This window comes from Oncorhynchus nerka, linkage group LG28, assembly GCF_034236695.1.
Source record: "Oncorhynchus nerka isolate Pitt River linkage group LG28, Oner_Uvic_2.0, whole genome shotgun sequence".
Classification (NCBI taxonomy): Eukaryota; Metazoa; Chordata; class Actinopteri; order Salmoniformes; family Salmonidae; genus Oncorhynchus; species Oncorhynchus nerka.
The window spans coordinates 67,498,215-67,519,591 of NC_088423.1; the positions used below are offsets into that span (position 1 = coordinate 67,498,215).

A 21,377-nucleotide genomic window follows, 5' to 3' on the forward strand; every position below is an offset into this window, starting at 1 on the left:
CAAAAAGATAGTGTTGAATTCGTAACATATTGGCTTTTGAGAAATGTACGGCGTGACTACTTTGAATTGTATTGTTCAGCTATGAACGATGTACAAGTCAGACCCTTCACATCTCCTTATTATTTGGCTAGTTTGGATGGAAACAGACCGAGGACACAGGGAAACTCGTCTAACGTGGACTAGGCTATGTACTTTACTTGAAATGCGGAATTCATGCTGTCGGTCATTTTCTTACCAGGGATTTGCTGCATTCTGCATTTGTGTGGTCTTTGCTCCGAACCCACAAGATGACAGTGTTCCTACGGTGTTAGTTGTCTTGGACTAGTACTACCCTGTCAGTCCATAAATTGAAGTCAGTGTGTGGTGGAGCCTTATCTGAGTGCATAACATCCATTTGTATGGTTCTAACAGGGCACTCGATCTCTACTGGAAGTTTTCTCCCCGAGGCATCTGTTAGATGAACGATGTAGCTAATTGCAGTGATTTTGCTCTCATCTTGAACACACTGTTTTGACAGTTTGCAAGGCGTTCTTCTAGAGATGGTAGTTTGTGTAGCAGGTCATTGTTGTACCCTGTATTGGCGTGGAGACCATCGGCAGGGCTTGCAGCGAGAGTGTAGGAGTCATGGCCAAGGCTCCTCAGCGAGGAGACTGCTCTGGATAAGGCTATGAGGAGTGGGAGGCGGATCAGAGACGGTGATGAGTGCAGATCAGCTGCTGCCAGGCTAGCACACGCATCATCTTCTTCACGATATGGCAGGAATACAGGATGCCTTTCTTATCAGCAGGTGCAGCAGGTGCTGCTTTCAGTAGGGACGGGGACGGGGGGGCTGCTGGCTTGAGGTCTTCTCCCCCGCAGCCCAAATCAGCCCTGTCTGTCTGCTGCACACCACCATTATTCAGATCCCTGGAGGGAGAAATGTTTTTGTAATATTTCATCTCCCATCCTTTGGAAGATCCATGAATTATTCACTGTTACTTGACTTGAAATCAGATTTGGTCCAGGTTCAGTTGTTTTGGAGCTTGTCAGTCGCCACTAGGAATATTAGATAGGCTAGTAGTTGCACTCTGTCTAGACGTTCTGAAACATTTCCATTGTTTCTCCAGACCATCTTTGACCCCTTGTGTACGGTACCCTACATCAGGATGGCCCAGTGTACATGGAGATAAGGAGGTCAAGCTGTAAGTGGCAGCTCTTTAGTAGGCCAACGTGGTGTGAGAGAAAGCCCTTCGATTCTCTGCCGATCTGTCCTGCTCTCTGTCATTACCACCACTGAAGACTGTTGTTCTGCACCGACACTTGCCTCTGCTCTCGTCATCGTAGCCAAGCACAAAACAAAGCAGTGACACAACATCCTGTGGCCACTTCCGGTCTCTTCTTCCGTCATTTCCTGTTTGCCGGCTGTGTCTGAGTGGGCTGCTTGACAATGGAGCTCTCTCTTCTCTCCCTGTCTTCTGAGTAGGAGGGAATTGCCTCTCACTATCCCACGCCATGACATTCTCCTGAAGAAGGTAATCTTCATGCAGGAGCATGAATGTGTCTGGCTCCTGTGTGATTGGGCGGCGGTGGCGGTGGTTGTGGTGGTGTTGGCATGTGTGGTAGTAAACATGCTTTGTTTTCAATCTCAGTCTAAGAAGGAAGACCGAGTTGTGGTGCCAATGTGTTTACACGTTGACCATGAGATCTCAGCCTGATCTCAGCATGAGATCTCAGTCGCCTGTGTCTTCACAGTTGATTCCCATGTTCTACGTAATATAACACAGGCCAGTCCTACGTACACATTGCAGTAAAGCAAACAGCTCAGCAGGTCTACCTCTAATAATAGAACATCACTCTCCCACGGGGCAGGAACCCCAACTGACAGAACTGGTCTGACTATATTCATAGCTGTCACTCAGAGAAAGACAGGATGTTAGCATGCTTGATGTCCCAAGTCGAATGATAAAAAGATGAGCTTGTCATCGTCTTTGTTGTCCTGGGGACACCAGAAACGGACTAGGCCTACCTGGTTCCTCTGGTTGGGCTGGTTCTGGTTTTGCCTGCCCCCACAGTGGGAAGCTGATAGCAACGTTTTCACAATAGGTTAACACAGTGGCGTCATGGGCCCATTGTAACTTGACTGTTGTCTTGCTGTGGGTCCCGCCCCTGGCCTAGGCTGGCGTTCTTGGGAACAGTGAGGTAGCTTGGTCTCCCTCCAACTTTCCCATCAGATCTCTCAAGTTAAAGGAAAAGTCAAATGCCACATCATCATGACGATGTAAAACGCATGATGTGGCAAGTGACACTTTGTTTCTTGAAAGTCCAATGTCTTGAGAACGTGACTGTTGACATGCCAAACATTTTGGGACTGTGTCAACAGTAGACTAATGAACCAAATGTAGTTTATGAGTGTGTTTTTCCTTGAAGCCGATCTTTGAATCGTCCAGTTGAAAACAGAGAGTAACGGGCTTTTTTCCACAAGCTAAACACCGGTTTTTAACAACTGCACACTTTTGTCTGACTGTTCACTGTGTGTGTGCTTGTGGGAGTGTGTAGTGTGTGTATGTATGCGTGTATGCATGCATGTGTATGTATGCATGTGTGTGTGCGGGCGCGCGCGCGCGTGTGTGTGTGTGTGTGTGTGTGTGTGTGTGTGCATGCATGCATGCATGCGTGTGAGATTGTGGGATCAACCTAGTTGAAGTCACTTTGTATACATAGGCCTTTTGCCAGTGTATATACAGTCTAAAATGTTTCTTAACTATTTAATTAGAAGTAGCTATGGATGTCTATGGGCTTCCATTGCATTTTCCGATTCCTCTGTCTTAATTCCATCCTTGTAATCCATGTGGGATGTGTGTGAGGCTCACTGCTGTTCTGTTGTTTTCCCCTCTTCCCACTGGATCACACATGTTTGCGTGCCGCTTAGCCTACTCAATGCATGTCCAAATCTGGTAGAAAAAGTCATTGTAATTAGAGGCTTGTATGTGGTTTGATAGCAGCCCTTTTCATGTCCTGGAGCAGGCTCATTACTGACTGGGGCCCACTGTAAAGGCTTGGAAAAGCAACTCTAGAGGTTTCTGTCCTCGACATCCACCGCCTGAAACATCCACTGCTGTGGTTCATGCTGTTTAAGTCTGAATAAAAGGAATGTGTCTAAATGGCTAATTCCTTTCAGGATGTGAGTGTGTATCAGGGGTGGGGGTACATTAGGCGTAAGTATTCACAGATGTTAGTGAAAGTTCATCAGCTCTGACTATGGAAAATCTCTGGAAAGGGTTTTGTGACCGGAAGCGTCAGCTGCCATGTTTCCTACTCCTATTTATTCTGTTTGAGGCCAATCCACTGTGTTGAGAGCTACAGCGAGCAGGCTTGTACATCTCCCCTTTTGATTAGACAATGTGTGTTGTCTCCATGGACGCAGTTGAAGGCCATATGTCATTTGTTTTTATTGACGGCAAAACGTTTTGGAAGGAATCTTGTAGCTGGCACAGTTTGGACTTGTTCGAACATTGACGGAGCGTACCTCCAAATCGTCCAGCAGTTGCAAGTGTCGAGTGTTTATGTATTCATGTGTCTCAATCGTAGAGTAAGACTGACATTGCTGTGGAGATTTGATAATTCCTCGTGACACTGAAAATAATTGATGGGGCGTGTCTTTGAGGAGCAGCTGCTTTTGTCCAGCAGCAAGTCGCCATTGTGGTGACCTTGACTCGGCCACATTGAAATGAACACCGGCCATTTTGTAATCACTGTCACTCTGCCGAGTCACACCCCCTGAGAGAGACAGAAACATCAGATGGTCAATAGTTGACCCCTCCCTCCCTCTGGGGCAGCTGGGTTTAAATGCCCACCACCATCCGCTGCCTCAGAAGATGGATGCGAGCTAAACTAGACTAGAGGTTGGTAGGGGTTTCACCTAGGGGGTTCCTTAGAACATCACCGAGGACACTTATCTGACCTGTTGCCATGGAGATGTTGAATGAGCGTTATCAATGACTGTTGTGGTCAGAATTGAAATCACTTCAGTTTGACACGCTGAAGTAAAAGCCGATATAACCTGAGCAATTTGCTATCCTGTGTTTGTATGTGTGTCTGTGCTTCCCATAGACCTCACATTGTCCGTTCCCCTCTCTCTCCTCACAGAAAAGCAAGGTCCGGAACGGAAGCGCATTAAAAAGGAGCCCACCAACACCAGGAAGTCAGGCCTGCCGTTTGGGATGGGCATGCCAGGGATCCGGGCCGGGTACCCCCTCTCTGAGCGGCAGCAGGTGGCTCTTCTCATGCAGATGACGGCTGAAGAGTCAGTCAACAGTCCAGGTGCGTGTTTGTCATGGATGCCACGTCTCTGAGGGTTCAGCGGGGGGTGGGATGGGGGGGGGGGGGGCTGTGTCCCTGGTGCTTAGAGGCCCAGCCACACTTTTTTGCTCCATGCTTCATTAAAGAACAGACCACACTGCTTAATTAGAATTCAATTATACAAGATAACCCTCATCAATTTCCATTACTGCAGTGAAATGGACCTCTGCTGTCTTAATCCACTGTTCATTTCTGGGTCTGGCTGGTTGTGGGGAGATTTTTGGGCTCTAGAAGTTGGTATCACGTTCCTGTACGGTAAATTGTTGCTGCTTTGTTTTAGGATGTAGCGTTCAACCATGAGGGAAATGAAAGTAGTTTACCCCAGGGATGGAGTCTGAGGGGACCTAATGGTGCCATATCAGATCTGGTCCAAACCACACAATATCCAGACCCAGGCCTTTTCTTCATTTCATATCTGCTATCTGTATTTAGATGAATCGGATCTAGCGTTTCCTCTTCAAGTGCTGTACTTACGTTCTGACGTTAAAAACATTGCGATTAAACCATTTGGGGAAACGTGGGCTTTTAGTTATTTCCTCTTATTAAGTAATAGCGCTGATCTGTGTGTTGGTGATTATGTCGTGCTTCTGATTTGGGTTATATGTTTTCTGTTAGTATTATTTGGCGGGTTGCTACTGTTAAAAAAAAAATTAATCTATGCCTGAGTTTTGTTCCTTAAAGACAGAACCCAGATGAAGTGAGTTTCAAATAGCATTCAGGACCACGCTCTGCAAACTCAATAATGTACATGTGGTTAAGGCTTTGGTTTAATCCACTAAATGTGATGAAATGAACTCGAGCAATTGGGAGTCTTGGAGTTCTCCTCCTGATGTCTTGAGCAAGAGTGCCACCTACAGGCGATGGAGTTGTAACAGTTGTTTTTCAATGAAATATTATGCACTGTTACATAATGGTACTACTGTAATATGTAGCCCTATGCTCATTTGGCTCATGTTTTTACTATAGAAATGAATCATGCCAATTCTATTAACTCTGGTTTTGTCCTGTTCTTGAAGACACAACACCAAAGCATCAGTCACAGTCAAGTCTGGGCCAGAAGGGAACGCCAAACTCTGCATCTAAAACCAAAGACAAAGTAAACAAGAGAAATGAGAGGGGCGAGACGAGGCTGCACCGGTCAGCCATCCGTGGAGAGGCACGCCGTATCAAGGAGCTCATCAGTGAGGGAGCGGACGTGAATGTAAAAGACTTCGCAGGTGAGTCGCTGCCACTGCAGGCTGGTGGTCAGCTTACTCTCTCTGCTCCTCCTCCTCGCTCTCTCTGCTCCTCCTCCTCTCTCTCTCTGCTCCTCCTCTCTCTCTCTCTGCTCCTCCTCTCTGCTCCTCTCTCTCTCTCTGCTCCTCCTCCTCTCTCTCTCTCTCTCTCTGCTCCTCCTCCTCTCTCTCTCTCTCTCTCTCTCTCTGCTCCTCCTCTCTCTCTCTCTGCTCCTCTCTCTCTCTCTCTGCTCCTCCTCTCTCTCTCTCTCTGCTCCTCCTCCTCTCTCTCTGCTCCTCCTCCTCTCTCTCTCTCTGCTCCTCCTCCTCTCTCTCTCTCTGCTCCTCCTCTCTCTCTCTGCTCCTCCTCCTCTCTCTCTCTCTCTGCTCCTCCTCCTCCTCCTCTCTCTCTCTCTGCTCCTCCTCCTCCTCTCTCTCTCTCTCTGCTCCTCCTCCTCCTCTCTCTCTCTCTCTGCTCCTCCTCCTCTCTCTCTCTCTGCTCCTCCTCCTCTCTCTCTCTGCTCCTCCTCTCTCTCTCTCTCTCTCTCTGCTCCTCCTCCTCTCTCTCTCTGCTCCTCCTCTCTCTGCTCCTCTCTCTCTCTCTCTCTCTCTCTGCTCCTCCTCTCTCTCTCTCTCTCGCTCTGCTCCTCCTCTCTCTCTCTCTCTCTCTCTTTGCTCCTCCTCTCTCTCTCTCTCTCTGCTCCTCCTCTCTCTCTGCTCCTCCTCTCTCTCTCTCTCTGCTCCTCCTCTCTCTCTCTCTGCTCCTCCTCCTCCTCTCTCTCTCTCTCTGCTCCTCCTCTCTCTCTCTCTGCTCCTCCTCTCTCTCTCTCTGCTCCTCCTCTCTCTCTCTCTCTCTCTCTCCTCCTCTCTCTCTCTCTCTCTCTCTCTCTCTCTCTCTCTCTCTGCTCCTCCTCTCTCTCTCTCTCTCTCTCTCTCTGCTCCTCCTCTCTCTCTCTCCTCCTCTCTCTCTCTCTGCTCCTCCTCTCTGCTCTTCTCTCTCTCTCTGCTCCTCCTCTCTGCTCTTCTCTCTCTCTCTGCTCCTCTCTCTCTCTCTGCTCCTCCTTCTCTCCTCCTCCATGCTCCTGCTTTTCACCTCATATCTCCATACTTCTGTATTACTTTTTATATTTATGTAAATAGCTGCACATTTCTTTGCTTCTCTAGCCATCTAAATTGTTCATAATTGGGTGCGATAATAATTTTGAATCCGACATTTGAGAAACATTAGAGCCGTTATTTAACTGTGTTTGGGATTCACAGGCTGGACTGCACTGCATGAAGCGTGCAACCGAGGCTACTACGACGTGGCCAAGCAGCTGCTGGCAGCCGGTGCAGAGGTCAACACCAAGGGCCTGGACGACGACACCCCTCTGCATGACGCATCAAACAACGGGCACTTCAAGGTAACTCCAGCGTTACGTTTGCGATTGCTCATGTCGAAAGCCAACTGCCCCGTTTAGGTCTGAGACCAATGTTTCAATGTTTATGTTTCTTTGTAGGTGGTAAAGTTGCTTTTAAGATATGGAGGGGACCCTCGACAAAGCAACAGAAGGGGTGAAACCGCGTTGAAGGTTGCGAACTCACCAACAATGCTCAATCTGTTGCTTGGAAAAGGCACGTATACCTCCAGTGAGGAGAGCTCGTCAGGTGTGTGACATTTTATACCATGAGTAGCTCTGAACACCTTCACTCTGCCATTTGTTACTTGTATTTTAACTTCCTTGCTTTTTCTTTCACCACTGGGTGTGACAGATTTTTGCTGTTCTTTAACTGTTATTTATCTATTTTTCAGAATCCTCAGAGGAAGAAGATGCCCCATCGTTTGCCCCATCCAGTTCGGTGGATGGCAATAACACAGACTCAGAGTTTGAGAAGGGCCTGAAGCTGAAAGGGAAGAAAGGTCTGGATCAGCCCCTATCCACAACAACCACCCCCGTCAAGGACGAGTATGAGTTTGACGAGGACGATGAGGAAGAGCGCGTCCCTCCGGTGGACGACAAGCACTTGCTCAAGAAAGAGTTCCGCAAGGAGTCTCCCAGTGTCACCAAGGCTGGCGGCTTAGTTTCAGTACCGAAGGGGGAAGTGGTCAAAACCTATTCCAAAAGCAACTCGCTCACACCAAAGAAGGCTGTTAGACGGATTCTCTCTGACAGCTCAGACGAGGATGATGGGACGTTGTGTTTCACACCTATGCCCACACCACGGCAACCAGCGCCACCTACTAATACCAAGGCCCGGGACTCTGCTACACTGAGCTCTAAACAGCAGAAAGAGAAGACTAAAGTTAAGAAGAAGCGGAAGAAGGAGACAAAGAATAATGTCAGTAAGGAGGTCAGATTTGGTAAAGTCAATGACAAATTCTGCACTTCTGACTCTGATTGTGGGGACATAGGGAGTGAGGATGATGAAGGCTCTATGAAGAGCTCGAACTGTATAAAGGACTCCACAATGAGCCTAAAAGAATCCTCTGCGTTCAGTACTCACTCTGCATCCTCTTCCTCCTCTTCTCATGGAAGCATGAGCTCTCAGAAACTGACACCCTCGCTGACAGAGCATAACCCAAAGCAGTGGAGGACAGACGGCTGGAAGACTGTGTCATCTCCTGTATGGTCAGATGTAAGCTCCCTCTCTGACTCGGTTAGAACAAGGCTTTCCAGTGAGTCGGACTACTCCTCTGCCGACTCGAGTGTCGAGTCAGTGAAACAGGTGAGAAAGAAAGCACAGGAAAACAGAAAGAAAAACAATGTGCACACCAATGCACTAGACAAAAAGAACTCTGACTTTCACAAGAACTCCAACACAGATAGTACGGTCTCCAAAACGGATAAAGATGGCAAAGTGTTGAAAAAGCATAAAGTCAAACACAAGCACAAAAACAAAGAGAAAGAAAAAGCTCCCAGTTTAGTGCTCAATCAAGACATGAACGAGAAATTTGTTAAAAGCTTCTCGTTTGATTTTGATGATTCAAGGCAAAAGTCACTCCTTGTTGAGACTGAGTCCCCAGCTGAAAGCAAGGTCAAGCTGTCGAAACATGAAAAAGAGCATTTGAAAAAGGAGGACAGGTTGTCGAAAGGCAAATCTGAGGACAGAGACTGGTCTTCTGGAAAAGAGGTGCAAAGAACTGCTAAAGAGGAGAAATCCAAGAAAACAAGAGAGTCCACCAAGGAGAAGCAAAGCAAGGAGGAGAGGGAAAAGCCCTTGAAAACTGAAAAAGAAAAGAGCCTCAAAGAAAAAGAGAAGCCCAAGGAGGAGAAACAACAAAAGACTCATAAAGAGGAGAAGAAGAAAAAGTCAAAGGACAAGTCATCTAAACCAGACAGGAAGAGCAGTGAGCAAAAAGAAGAAAAACATATTAAGGTGGATAAGGAGAAAAATGCCAGGGAGGAGAAGGAAAAATCTAAGAAAGAAAAGGTTCTGAAGGAAGAGCCTGATTATGAAGTCTATGATGTCAGTAACCGTTTCTTAAACCTAGAAGACACCAAGCTCAGTGCCTCAGACGACCACCACGACCGATGGGCGTCAGACCTTTCCTCTGACTGCGACCTATATGGAGATGACAGCTGGGATGCTCCTCCTGTGAAGGACTACAAAGAATATAAAGCAAACAACACTGTAAAGCTGATCGTTGAGACTGAAAAAATAGAGAGTAGAGACCGGAGGAAGGAGAACAAAATCAAAGACAAGAAATTAGATCATAATGACAAACGGTCAGAGAAAGAGCCTACCTCCAAGAAGAAAGAGAAAGACTCTTCAGAAAGAATCTGTGACAAGAAAAAGGATTTGACCGAAAAACAGAAACTCAACTCCAGCCACTCTGTGGAAAAGGAGAAGAAACGAAAGGAATCTGCAGATACTGTCAAAGAGAAGAAAGAGAAGGACTCCACGGACAGCAGTAGAGACCGAAAAGATTCCTATGAGTTCACTAAAGAAAGAAAGGACTTGAAAATCAAACAGGAGTCTATAAGAGACGATTATGGGAATGAGGCCTCCTTCAAAGAAATTGAACCTGTCGGCAAACCATGTGAAATTAGAGAAAGGAACCACTCTGGAAAAGAGAAGGACAGAAAGGGAGATGGGGTGGAAAAGAGAGAAAAGACTAAAGCTGACAAACACAAGGAAAAGCCTAAAGACCGATCTATAGAACAGGATAAGGAGAAGCCTGAGAGGACCTCAACTGAGAAGCTTTTGAAAGAAAAAGACACAGATAGAGGCTCTAAAGACAAGAAGGAGGGAGCTAAAGACAAACACAAAGACAAGGACAGGAAGGTGTCTTCAGAACAAACTAAGGACAAGAAAGAAAAAGCTTCACAGGACAAGCATGCTGACCGGGATAAAGATGTCCTTGAGGTGAAGAAGGAGGAAAGGAAACCTGAGAAAGTTAAACCTGAGAAAACATGGTACAAGATCGCAGACATTTTCACAGATGAAAGTGAGGATGAAGAAGACAATTACAATGGGGGTGTGGCCAAGTTAAGTGATTCCCTTGGGTTGTCCGATTCTCACAGGAAAGACTCCACATCTGACAGGGATGAGCTTGATCACTTCCAAACGGAAAAGCCCAGAAAATATTCTGCTGAGGCCAAACACACAACAGAAAAACAGAAAGAAAAAGACCACAAGAAAAAAGACAAGACCACATTTGATATGGGGAAAGAGAGGAAGGGTTCGTTAGAGAAACACAACAAAGATAAAAAGGTAAAGGATTCTGTTGATGCAAAACACAAAGAACGCAAAGACAGAATGGCTGTGGACTCAAACCAAGAGAAGAAAAACAAGCAGAAGCTGCTGGACAAGAGGGACGCCAATGAGGAAAAGACCAAGAGTAAATATAAAGACAAGCAAGATCATGTTAACGACAGAAAGCCCTCAAAGGGAAGTGGGGAAAATGAAAAGTCGCTCTTGGAGAAGCTGGAGGAAGAGGCCATGAATGACTACAAGGATGACTCCAATGACAAGAACAGTGAGTTATCCTCAGACAGCTTCACTGATCAGGTTCATGAGCCAGTGCTCAGCAGCTACTATGATTCCTCCAACATCAGCCTTCCAGACATTACTGATGAGAGACGAGACTCACTCTCCATATCTAATCCTCAAGACAAGTTCAGAGAGAAAGAGAGGCACCGGCATTCATCTTCGTCATCCTCCAAAAAGAGTCATGACAAGGAGAAGGACAAAGTCAAGAAGGAAAAAGGGGATAAACAAGACAAGATAGAGGAAATAAGAGAATCCTATGGACGCAGAGAAAGTCTGCCCTTCGAGAAAGAGCCTATGCCATTAGAAGCGGACCCTTACACATTTCCATTTGGGTCTAAGGGTGATAAAGATGATTTTGAGAAGACATTGGAGTTTGAAAAGGAGATGTCTAAAAAAGCTGACAAAGACAAACTGAGTACTGTCATCAGTGATAAGATCAAGGACAAAAAGAAAAAAGAGAAACATAAGGAGAAAGTTAAAGAGGAGAAGCACAAGTACACGGATGGCTTTGGATCCCTTAAACACTCCAAGGAGGAGATTAAATCTGGATTGAAAGAGAGTCCTCAAATTACCAATTTGAAGGAAAGATCAAAGGAAGACAGTCCCAAATTTGATGTGAAAAAAGAGAGAAACCGAGACTCTTTGGACAAAGACAGTAGGGTGGATCATGTTAAGTCCAAGGTTAAAGAAGAAAATGAAAAAGTAATTCAATCTAAAGACACAGCTCGAAAAGACAACCGTCCACGTTCAAAGCTTCTGGTTGATGGGGATCTCAAACTAACCAGCTTTGGGCAAATGTTAGGTTTAAAAGACCAGGAGATTGAAGAACGCCATAAGAAGCATAAGGAGAGGATGAAGCAGATGGAGAAACTAAGACACAGATCAGGGGATCCTAAACTTAGGGATAAAACTAAGTCCACTGAGGAAATAAAGAAAAATCGCAATGAACTATCATCCAAAAAATCTAATAGTTTAGAATCTGCATTGAAAGAGAAGAAGCTCAAAGATGTTGGTCTCCCAGCCCAAATTATGTCTCCAGAAAGAAAGCCACAACCCATTGACACTCAAAATTCAAAGGACTGGCTTGCAGGCCAACAGATGAAAGAAAATCTCCCTGCCTCACCTCGGCAAGATCAGAATAGACCAACGGGTGTTCCCACCCCCACATCTGTAATCTCTTGTCCCAGCTATGAGGAAATCATGCAGACGCCACGGACTCCATCCTGCAGTGCAGAGGACTACCCTGATATAATGTTTGATGGGTTAGATTGTCAGAACTCATCAGCCATGGCCATGTCTATGAATGCCTGCTCCCCATCCTTCTTTGACAGGTACTCCAACTCATCACACACCTTCCAAGAAGGGACTTGTATAACTCCGGCTAAGAATCTCCAGTTGCCCCTTGTCAGTCGATCGGCTTCGTCTGATGTTAGAAGACCCCTGGAAGATGAGTTCAAAGCTGAAGCTAGCAAGTTTCTACAACACATTTTGCCAGACGCCTCTGAGTTTGACTTGGCAGCCTCCCAGCCTCCAGAAGACAAGGCAGCATCAGTGGAAAGACTTGAATGCCTGTCTCCTCCTTACTTCTCACCTATTAGGATGCTGTCTCCCGGGCTGGAACTTGCCCAGCCTGCACTAGATGGGGCCACCACAGCAATGGCTGGCACAGAGACCTGTGAACACCTACCTGAGAGTGTCTACAACAACTTCCTGATGAAGCCCTCAACGCCAGTCCACAGACCTGACCCCCAGGAGCCGTGTCTGGACATTGCTGCTCCACCCACCCCTGCACCTGCTGCTCTTCCTCCCCTGGATATTGATGACCTTTCTGAGCCTCATCAAAGTGAGCACAGTCTTGTTCCCTCTGACCTAGTCAGTGGCAGTGAGTATCTGCCCCCTGTTGTTGAGGAGGAGGAGGAGGAGGAAGAAGAGGACTACGAAGAGGAGGGGGAGGAGGAGGAAGACGAAGAAGAGGAGGAGGAGGAAGGGGACCTTGAAGAACCAACCGATTCTGATCATCATGCTGCTGAGGAGACGAGGGACGTCTGCTCATTCTCTCCTCCAAGAGTTGAAGAGCCTTTGAGGAAGAGCTGGGCTGAATCTCCTGAGAGAAGAGTTGCAGAGGTGCATCAATTGACTCCCCCACATCCACTACCCAACCTGGTGGAGAACTCCAGTGATCATACCATCAGCTGGAACTCTGAGATGATTTTGAAATCTCCTCAAAGGACTTATGGGGAAATAGAGGCAGCGGTCTCCAAGATAACCAGCCCCTTCTCGCATTCAGACAGTGATTTGCAGCACATTACTGCCATACCTGGCCATCCATCAGTGACCCCTCCATATGCTGCTTACAGGTCTTATGTGCCTGACCCTGACTTTGACGAGCAAAAAGAGGCTGTGGAGGACATTCCAATTTCTCCAGCAAGACCTGAAATGACACCTATGGAATTGGAACCAAACTACTTGACAACCACCTCATCCTCCACAAGGTTAGAGTCTTTCTTCACAGACTGCAAGCCAAACTTGGAGGATAATCACCAGATGGACTCAGAGCTTTCTTGTGCAGTACAAGATGGCAGACAAAACTCCCATGGCTTTACTTCTGAGAGCCATATGCCTCTAGCAGTAAGCAACGAGCCAGTGGTGCCCTGGACAGACCCGTTCTCAGCTACAGTGGATGAGCTGGATGATCTTGGCCCTTTCTCTCTACCTGACCTCCCTTCTCTCTCCCTCCCGACCTCCCTGCCAGACAAGGAGATGCCAGAGCTTGACGTCAGAGATGCAGAGCCAGCCGACTACAAGCCTCCACCTGCTCATATAAGGCCTCCTGCTATTGAAACAATAGAGGGTGAAGAGCTTATGGAAGTTGACCTGCCTATCCTGGCCAAACCCCTGTGCCCTCCCGAGGTCCTACCACTCAATGATTCTTTGCAGGATTTGGTTGTGCCCTCACCAAAACACAATTTCCAACCAGAATTTGAGTCTGAGCCTCAGAATGTCCCTGAAAATAACTTTGTGAAACCACAGGTCTTTGAAAACAGAGCCACATATGAAGAGACTGATGAGAGTGATGGAAACATGATGTTCTCAGCTGTTAATACAAACAATACTCAGCATCACAGGCAGATGTCACTGACCGAGTCATTATCAGTTGTAATTACTCCATGTATGGACTCCTTGACAACTGTTAAACCAGAACAAAGTGGGCAGATATCAGATCCCTTTGTTGGGCCAACTTGCAGTCCTGTCCCCTCAGTTCCTCTGCCAGTTGCTGTCACGATTTCTGGTACAGTCCATGTTTCGGAGGCTCTTGAGACAACATCTAAGCTCACGGTCACTCTGACAACATTGTCAACTGACCTTCCCAAGAAGGTGGAGGAGATCCCACAGAGGATGACCAGAAACAGGGCCCAGATGCTGGCAAAACAGGAGAATACCACCACTACCACCACCACAAAAAAGCAGAGTAGTAGAGTAGTAGCAGAGAGTACAACCACCACCACTATACCTGCTAGCGTGATACCTCCATCTGTCCCTACCCCTGTCACCATGAGCATGGCTGTAACCACAACCACCCCTATTCCCACCCCTACGTTTGTTCCCTTTGTTGTTCTGGAGAAAGAAAAGGAACTTGTCACCACCATCTCCACCACAGCAGCCATTACCCCGACTCCTCCGCCGCCGCCTCCTGTAGTGGTCAGCAAAACTAAAGGGCGGCCTGTGGAGGAAGAGGAATCCCAGACACAGCATCCACGCAAGAGGAAGTTCCCCAAACCGCAGGTTCAGCTGGTCAACACAGCCATGCAGCAGACCAGGGAGATGATTCAACAGACGCTGGCTGTCATTGTCAATGCCATCAAACTGGATGACATAGAACCCTACCACAGTGACCGCTCTAACCCTTACTTCGAATACCTGCAGATACGGAAAAAAATAGAGGAGAAGAGGAAGATCTTGTGCTACATCACACCACAGGCCCCTCAGTGCTACGCTGAGTATGTGACCTACACAGGCTCCTACCTGCTGGATGGCAAGCCTCTCAGCAAGCTGCACATCCCAGTGGTGAGTCCCTCCCTTCCCCTACAAATGTTCACACTTCTGTTGATTCATAGATTTCATTACAATGATACACGTCAAGTAACTGTCACCTATAATAACCGCACAGCACATTTACAACAAAAGTTTGAACTTTGTTGCAATGGAAAGATTTGTTACATCATGACCTCAAATAATCATTGCCCTGGTTTCTCAGATTGCTCCACCTCCATCGTTATCGGAGCCCCTGAAGGAGCTCTTTCGACAGCAGGAGACAGTGAGGGGGAAGCTCAGACTGCAGCACAGCATAGAGAGGGTAAGAACACGGGCTCACTGTACCCTCCCTAATATCTATCCATCTCACTTCTGAAGTCGCACTGAGAAGGAGTGCTTTGAACGATCCTTTGATGAATGTTCAAAGCTGCTATGTAATAGAAATGCAACTGCAATATGCATTTCTCCAACCAAGCACTGTAAAAAATGTGTGACATTTCACATTAACCATATCAGTTTGCTCAAAAAGATTTTGAAGTAAAGTTGAAACTCCAGTCTGTCTTCCCTCTCTCTCTTTCCCTCTCTCTTTCCCTCTCTCTTTCCCTCTCTCTCGCTCTCTTTCCCTCTCTTTCCCCCTCTCTCTCTTTCTCTCTCTCTCTCTCTCGCTCTCTTTCCCTCTCTCTCTCTCTCGCTCTCTTTCCCTCTCTCTCTCTCTCTCTCTCTCTCTCTCTTGCTCTCTTTCCCTCTCTCTCACTCTCTTTCCCTCTCTCTCTCTCAAATGTTATTGTATTGACTTTCCTTCCAGGAAAAGCTTATTGTCTCGTGTGAGCAAGAAGTACTGCGGGTCCATTGCAGAGCGGCAAGGACGATAGCCAATCAGGCTGTCCCATTCAGTGCCTGCACTATGTTACTGGACTCTGAGGTGTACAACATGCCAACAGAGAGTCAGGTGCGTCTGTGGGTGGTCAAAAAGGTGGGCAGAAAGTTGACAGACAGGGCCATTCACGTGGGATTTGTTTAGTCAGCTCTTCCAATTACTCTTAATATTTTATATACATATAAAACAATAACATCTGACATGCTTTAACGCTTGTCATCTTTAACTCAGGGTGATGAGAACAAGTCAGTGAGAGATCGCTTCAATGCTCGCCAGTTCATTTCCTGGATTCAGGATGTGGATGACAAATATGACCGCATGAAGGTAAATATGACCGCATGAAGGACCATACATCTTATTTTATGGCACATTTGCTGTTTGGTTGATATGCGGGGTATCTGTGTATGGCAGTAGCATAATGACCTCTCTCTTCTCCTCTCAGACGTGTCTGTTAATGCGGCAGCAGCATGAGGCAGCTGCCCTGAACGCAGTGCAGAGGATGGAGTGGCAACTGAAGGTGCAGGAGCTGGACCCTGCTGTACACAAGTCTCTGTGCGTCAACGAGGTCCCCTCCTTCTACGTGCCAATGGTTGACGTCAACGATGACTTTGTGCTGTTGCCCGCGTGACAGAAACATGCACTCGTTCACAGAGTTAGAGGTCAAATATCATCACTTTTCAAAGAGACATCAAACAGAACGTATGGTAAGGGCTAGCCGGTTTGAAGAGGAATAAAACCTATATATTATATAGAAAAAATTCAAAGAAAAAAAAACTTGCTAATGATTCTCTTCCATGAGAGGAGGAAGCATTTTTTTACCGGGGAAAAACACAACTTGCACTTTCATCCCTCAAGTTTTTATGCTTTTGTTCAGAATATAAAAAGCAAAAAACGGCTTTGCTTTGAAGCGCCCAACACCACCTCCCTTTTAGGTGATGTTTGGACAGAGAATAGGGGAGAAATATTTTTCTGAATTTTTTGGTCCCCGTGAATGAAACCACAAAGGAACGCTGGAGAGGAGCCCTCCCACCATTCTGAATCATCTCCTGGTGGATGGGGATGAGGCACCACAGTGGACACAGAGCTCCAGGTGAGCCTTGAGGAGGAGAAAGCAGCACATGGTCAGAAGGGCATGCATGCGCGATGTGGTGGTGTAACATGTGGCATTTGCGGGGCCTCCAGCCTCTTCCTGTTGAAAGGATAGGAGAGTCTGTGTGGACTCTGTCTCTCTGGTCAGGACCATAAGGCCACACTCAGTCAGAGAGCCTCAGTCCTCTCTGTCCACAGCCCACCACCACACCCGGTAGAACCAGCATCCTGCCCCGGAGCAGAGCAGAGTACAGCCAAGGGTCCATAGAGTGTGTCAGGGGGTTAATGCCAGAGGTGTAGAGACAGCATCTTCCGCCTCATGGCCTGGGCAGAGGAGTGAGGCAGAGAATGGGGATGAACCGGAGCATCCCCACCAGAGTCTGGTCACCTGGCTCTGCATGCAGGAAGAACCAGCCTCTGACACTCTGCCAAGCTAGGTAGAACACACACACACCTGTTCACCTGCAACTATGACTGCAAATGGAAAAACAGGATAAAAGAATAATACAAGAATGTTGCGATTCAAAGATTCAAGACTAAACAGATGGTGGTTTAGAGGAGAATATTCTTTTTGTCTGTTTCTTTACTTGGGCATTTAATTGTTTCTGAGGAAGTGACTTGAAACACTACAGAGCCAATATTAGTTTAATGGGAAAAAAGAAAAACTGAAAAAAAATTGTATTCCGTAAATGATGTACAGTTTTTATATTCGTTAACCAATGTATTCTTGCTGCCTTCTAGATAATTTATTTTGCCACACATTACTGCACAGTTGTAAATAACGTATGTACTGTAACATCACTCAGTTAAGTGTAAAAAAATAAATGAATAAAAATGATCTTTGTATGTACAGTTCACTTTCGGGCAGCACTTTCCCCCTCATACCCATGGGCCAAAATGTGCACACGTTGTCAGTATTTTAAAGACTCCAGTGCACAGTTGTAACGTTCCCATCTATAGGTTTTGTCCAGGGCTGGTCAAAATGAGTTACCTGTGTTGGAATCACCACAACGTACATAGGCAGTACAAAACCCCACCGTTTTGAACAATGCCCAAACTAAGGGCCACAACTATAGTCCTCAGATGTAGCAAAATGGTTATAAAATGATTTAAAGAATAGAATAGTTATATTAGTCATTGCTTTATTACACAATTATATCTGAAAAAAAAATCTAAACCAAGAAAATGCCTTTTTACAGTGAATATTTTTAATTTACTCAGTGTTGGGCAAGTCAAACAAGGGTGCATCTGGATTGGTCAAGAAAGAAATGCTACTAACAAGAAAAACCATAACATTTATAATTCTGGGTGGGATTTTCTTTTTGTCTTTTTCTTTCTTTAATCTACCCATTAATTTGACTTTAATTGTATGTGTGGGTCTTTATGAATAATATTCATCATGTTGGAGAATTTTCAAGCCACAAGACTAGGGATCTGATAGCCAGCTCAATATTTGAAATCCTTAACTTCCCTTTTTGAATGTCACTGTCATAGACATCATATACAGGTTAACTGTTTTTCAGGCCACATCAGATTGACATGAATGTTCCTGATCTCTTCTGTATACCACCTAAAACTTCTCCTTTTTAGCAAAGATACAGGCCACATTCCATATTGGTTTTAAAAATGTATTCTTGCTTTAATTCTGGAATGTGTTAGCTTCCAAACTCCCTGGGTCCATACGTGAACATTACAAAAAAAAATTACCTTAAAAAAAATATTTTGTCTCAAAATGCACATCAGCCAATTCAAATCGTTGACGTAGTTGCATGTGATAAGATGCTAAATGTTAGCTGTTCCCATTACATAACCAGACACACACAGCCCTATGCTAACCTGACCTGACGGCAGTGATTGTCAGGTTACAAATTCTGCATCAGTCAATTTCAAATCTTGACTTAGATGGATGTAATAGAACCCTTTTCCATGAGAGAACTGGACCAATAACTCAACGTAGCGAGCCTGGCTCCTGGTCATTTTTGCCATTTGCAACTGTCTGCCACTTCTCAGAATGGTCCTTGTTGAACTTCTAAAAGCCTTTGGAGATGGGGGGGGGGGGGGGGGGGTTCTCCTAAGCTAACATATGGAATTATTTTAATATGGTCATACCGTGGATCATTTAGCTATTTGATTTAGAATTTTAGGACCCCTCTAGGTATGAAAAAATATACACACATTTTTGGGGATACAATTGTGAATTTGGGCTTTACTACTATAGACTATAGAAACAAATTGAATAACACATTCATAAATGGAAAAACAGACAGTAAAAAAATGTAATCATAAGGTTTTGAAGTGTCTGTCCTATATCTAGGAGATCAGGAAATGTACATATATTTTTGGACACATATTTAACCCCTTTTTTTGGGCACAAAACTACCTCCATACTTCCATTCATTTGTTTTAAAACCGGTACCAGGGTTATATGTACCGTGACAGTTGTGGGGGTCATAGAGCAAAACCACGACCCCATTGTGTTCTTGACAGTCTAATCTTTCCATAGAGTGGTAATATTAGTTAGTAGGCCAACCGTTTGGACGCTATAGACATTTTCGTGAGAAGGCTGATTTTCAAAATGTCTCCTGGTCTGACAAACAGCGCTGTAGCTCTGCCACCTACCACCTCAGATGTGGAAGGCTGACATAGGTGGATGCAGTGGATTGAGATGCATCCCATGCAAAACAACACATCTCTAGCTTAAACTGGCAGATTTTTATGGGGATTTTTTAAATGTTTATTAGATTGTCACACAGGTACGTCAATAGACTTAAGGATTTGAATAAAGTTTAGATCAAAGCGGAGTCTATGTCTCGCAAGATCACTTAATGATTCATTAGTATTCTACATAGGCCTAACATACTGAATATAATAGCATAGTATAACTCTACTGTTAGACCAAAATCATCACTTATTTTCTTATTTAGGCTACAACATTTTATATGCATTATTAGAATCATCCTCTTGGTGTAAGAGCTGTTTGAAATGTCAGCTTGTTTGGCTGGGTGGGGTTTTTGGACTGCCCGGTGACATCACCAGGCAGTATACGTTTAATAGGCCAATAATTGAGTTTTCAGGTTACACATCCCTCCCATTAGGCTCCTCCAATTAGGCCCCTATTTCCACTCCCAGACAGTCCTAGCAAAGTTCTTGCTGGAGAATCAACTTTTTTTTTTAGAAGCTACTGTATTTTTGACCATTTTAATTGAAAACAATCACAGTAAGGTACTTAATTGTTACCCAGATATTGAGATAAAAATGTTGGCATTAGACCTTTAACAAAAAAGCTTGACATGAAGGGGCCTCTAACCGCCTTAGCGGCATATGACTCCTCGCAGCGATGGTAGTAGGGGTACATGATGGCTATTTGACAAGACCATAAGGCTCTTCAACTTTCTTTTTTTTTTTTTAGCAATGTACGATTAACTTAAATGACCTTTATCTTTTTCCTGTTAAAGCACACGGATGTGTGTGAAAAGGATAAGCAAAAATGTTGCCATATATGCGAAAACATGCCTTTTGAATTTTGCCTAGTTAGTAGCTAGTTAGTGGCTAGTAGCAGCATAGTCAAGGATGCGTCATGCAATGTTGGGACGCTATACTTTACAGACCAAGTGGAACAAAAGTAAACCTTGAATTTGGAGGCTTACAATATCCCTCTGGTGGAAAACTTGACCTATAATTAGAAATACCATTTGGTTGGTGGATATAACGTCTGCGATCTTTGATAGACTGATGTGGAATTTGTTCCAGGAAATAATCACTGCCAACTAATCAGGTTAGCATAGGGCTAAATGTGCCAGGTTATGTAATGTGGAACAGCTAACGTAACATTGTCACATGCAACTATGTCATGATTTGAAATGGCTGATGCACATTTTGAGACAGATAGAGTTTAAACTCAAACTTTTTCTAATGTTTGCAAGTATGGACCCCCTCTATTTATCTAGTTTTGTACAGTAGTGGAGATATGTTTACAGTAGTAGAAAGTGCTACTCTTCAAATACTCAAAGGGTGATCATACTCCTCTGCGTGACATAGGTAAATTGTTTCTTTGATTTAAAAGAACTAGGTTTGACTTACATGCCCATGAATGAGATCTTTTTTAATTAGCCTTTTAATCAAAATCCTTTTTTGTTCAACTCAGAAATCCTTTCTATGACCAATCACCCAGTTTATTCAGAACTATTTAGTGGACAGATATTAACAGGCAGGTAGTTTGTTTCACTATAGCTTCTCAACTGTTCCAAGTGTAGGTGTATGTATTTGTCAGGGGTTTCTTTGATTCATATTCAGTAGGCCATCATACTTTACTCTATTGGGTTGTTTACCATGCTAAGAGTAAGGCCTAGACTAGACAATTATTCAACTTTCACCTCAATTTCATGAACCAAAAAGCAGACTTAGTTAACTCGTACACAAAGGGGGGAAGAATGTTGCAAAAGTGATAGTTTAGGATGTTCATGTTTTTTATCCAATTGGAAAATTGATTTGTGAGAATTGATTGTTTCTTCATTTTTGGTGGGTCCTGATTTGTTTATTTTTTATGTTTTGACCTACCACATAGGATGCCTGTCAGTCATCCTAATGGCAATATCAAGTGACATGTTGTGACGTTATGTACACACGTTCAACATAGCTGTGTATGATATGTCTATTCAAGTGCAATGGGTGTTGCTACTCCAGTGTACGGGCAGTTGACTAGTTGTAGTCCTGGACATTTTGAAAGAGGAAAATCTAGTCATAAGGCAGTAAAATCGTAAATAAATGCCATAACACAGGTAGTCAGGGTCATGTAGACTTCAGCAGTTTGATTAAAGCCCTCAATTGTTTTATTATTTTATTTATTTTTTAGC

General features: G+C 44.9%; 1 protein-coding gene across 3 annotated transcripts in view; it reads left to right on the forward strand.

Annotated features, from left to right (window-relative positions):
* Window positions 1-17,362, forward strand: part of LOC115113595 (ankyrin repeat domain-containing protein 11-like) — a 142,279-nt gene extending 124,917 nt beyond the window's left edge. For 2 of the 3 annotated variants that reach the window (XM_065013028.1, XM_065013029.1), the window contains 9 exons: window positions 4,126-4,299; window positions 5,355-5,555; window positions 6,813-6,955; window positions 7,052-7,199; window positions 7,345-14,591; window positions 14,782-14,880; window positions 15,364-15,531; window positions 15,667-15,759; window positions 15,878-17,362. In XM_065013028.1, coding sequence (XP_064869100.1) covers window positions 4,126-4,299; window positions 5,355-5,555; window positions 6,813-6,955; window positions 7,052-7,199; window positions 7,345-14,591; window positions 14,782-14,880; window positions 15,364-15,531; window positions 15,667-15,759; window positions 15,878-16,063 — 8,459 coding nt within the window. In that variant the 3' untranslated portion in view covers window positions 16,064-17,362. The remainder of the gene's footprint in view (window positions 1-4,125; window positions 4,300-5,354; window positions 5,556-6,812; window positions 6,956-7,051; window positions 7,200-7,344; window positions 14,592-14,781; window positions 14,881-15,363; window positions 15,532-15,666; window positions 15,760-15,877) is intronic. The other variant, XM_065013030.1, reaches the window with a different exon arrangement.
* Window positions 17,363-21,377: the final 4,015 nt, after the last annotated feature.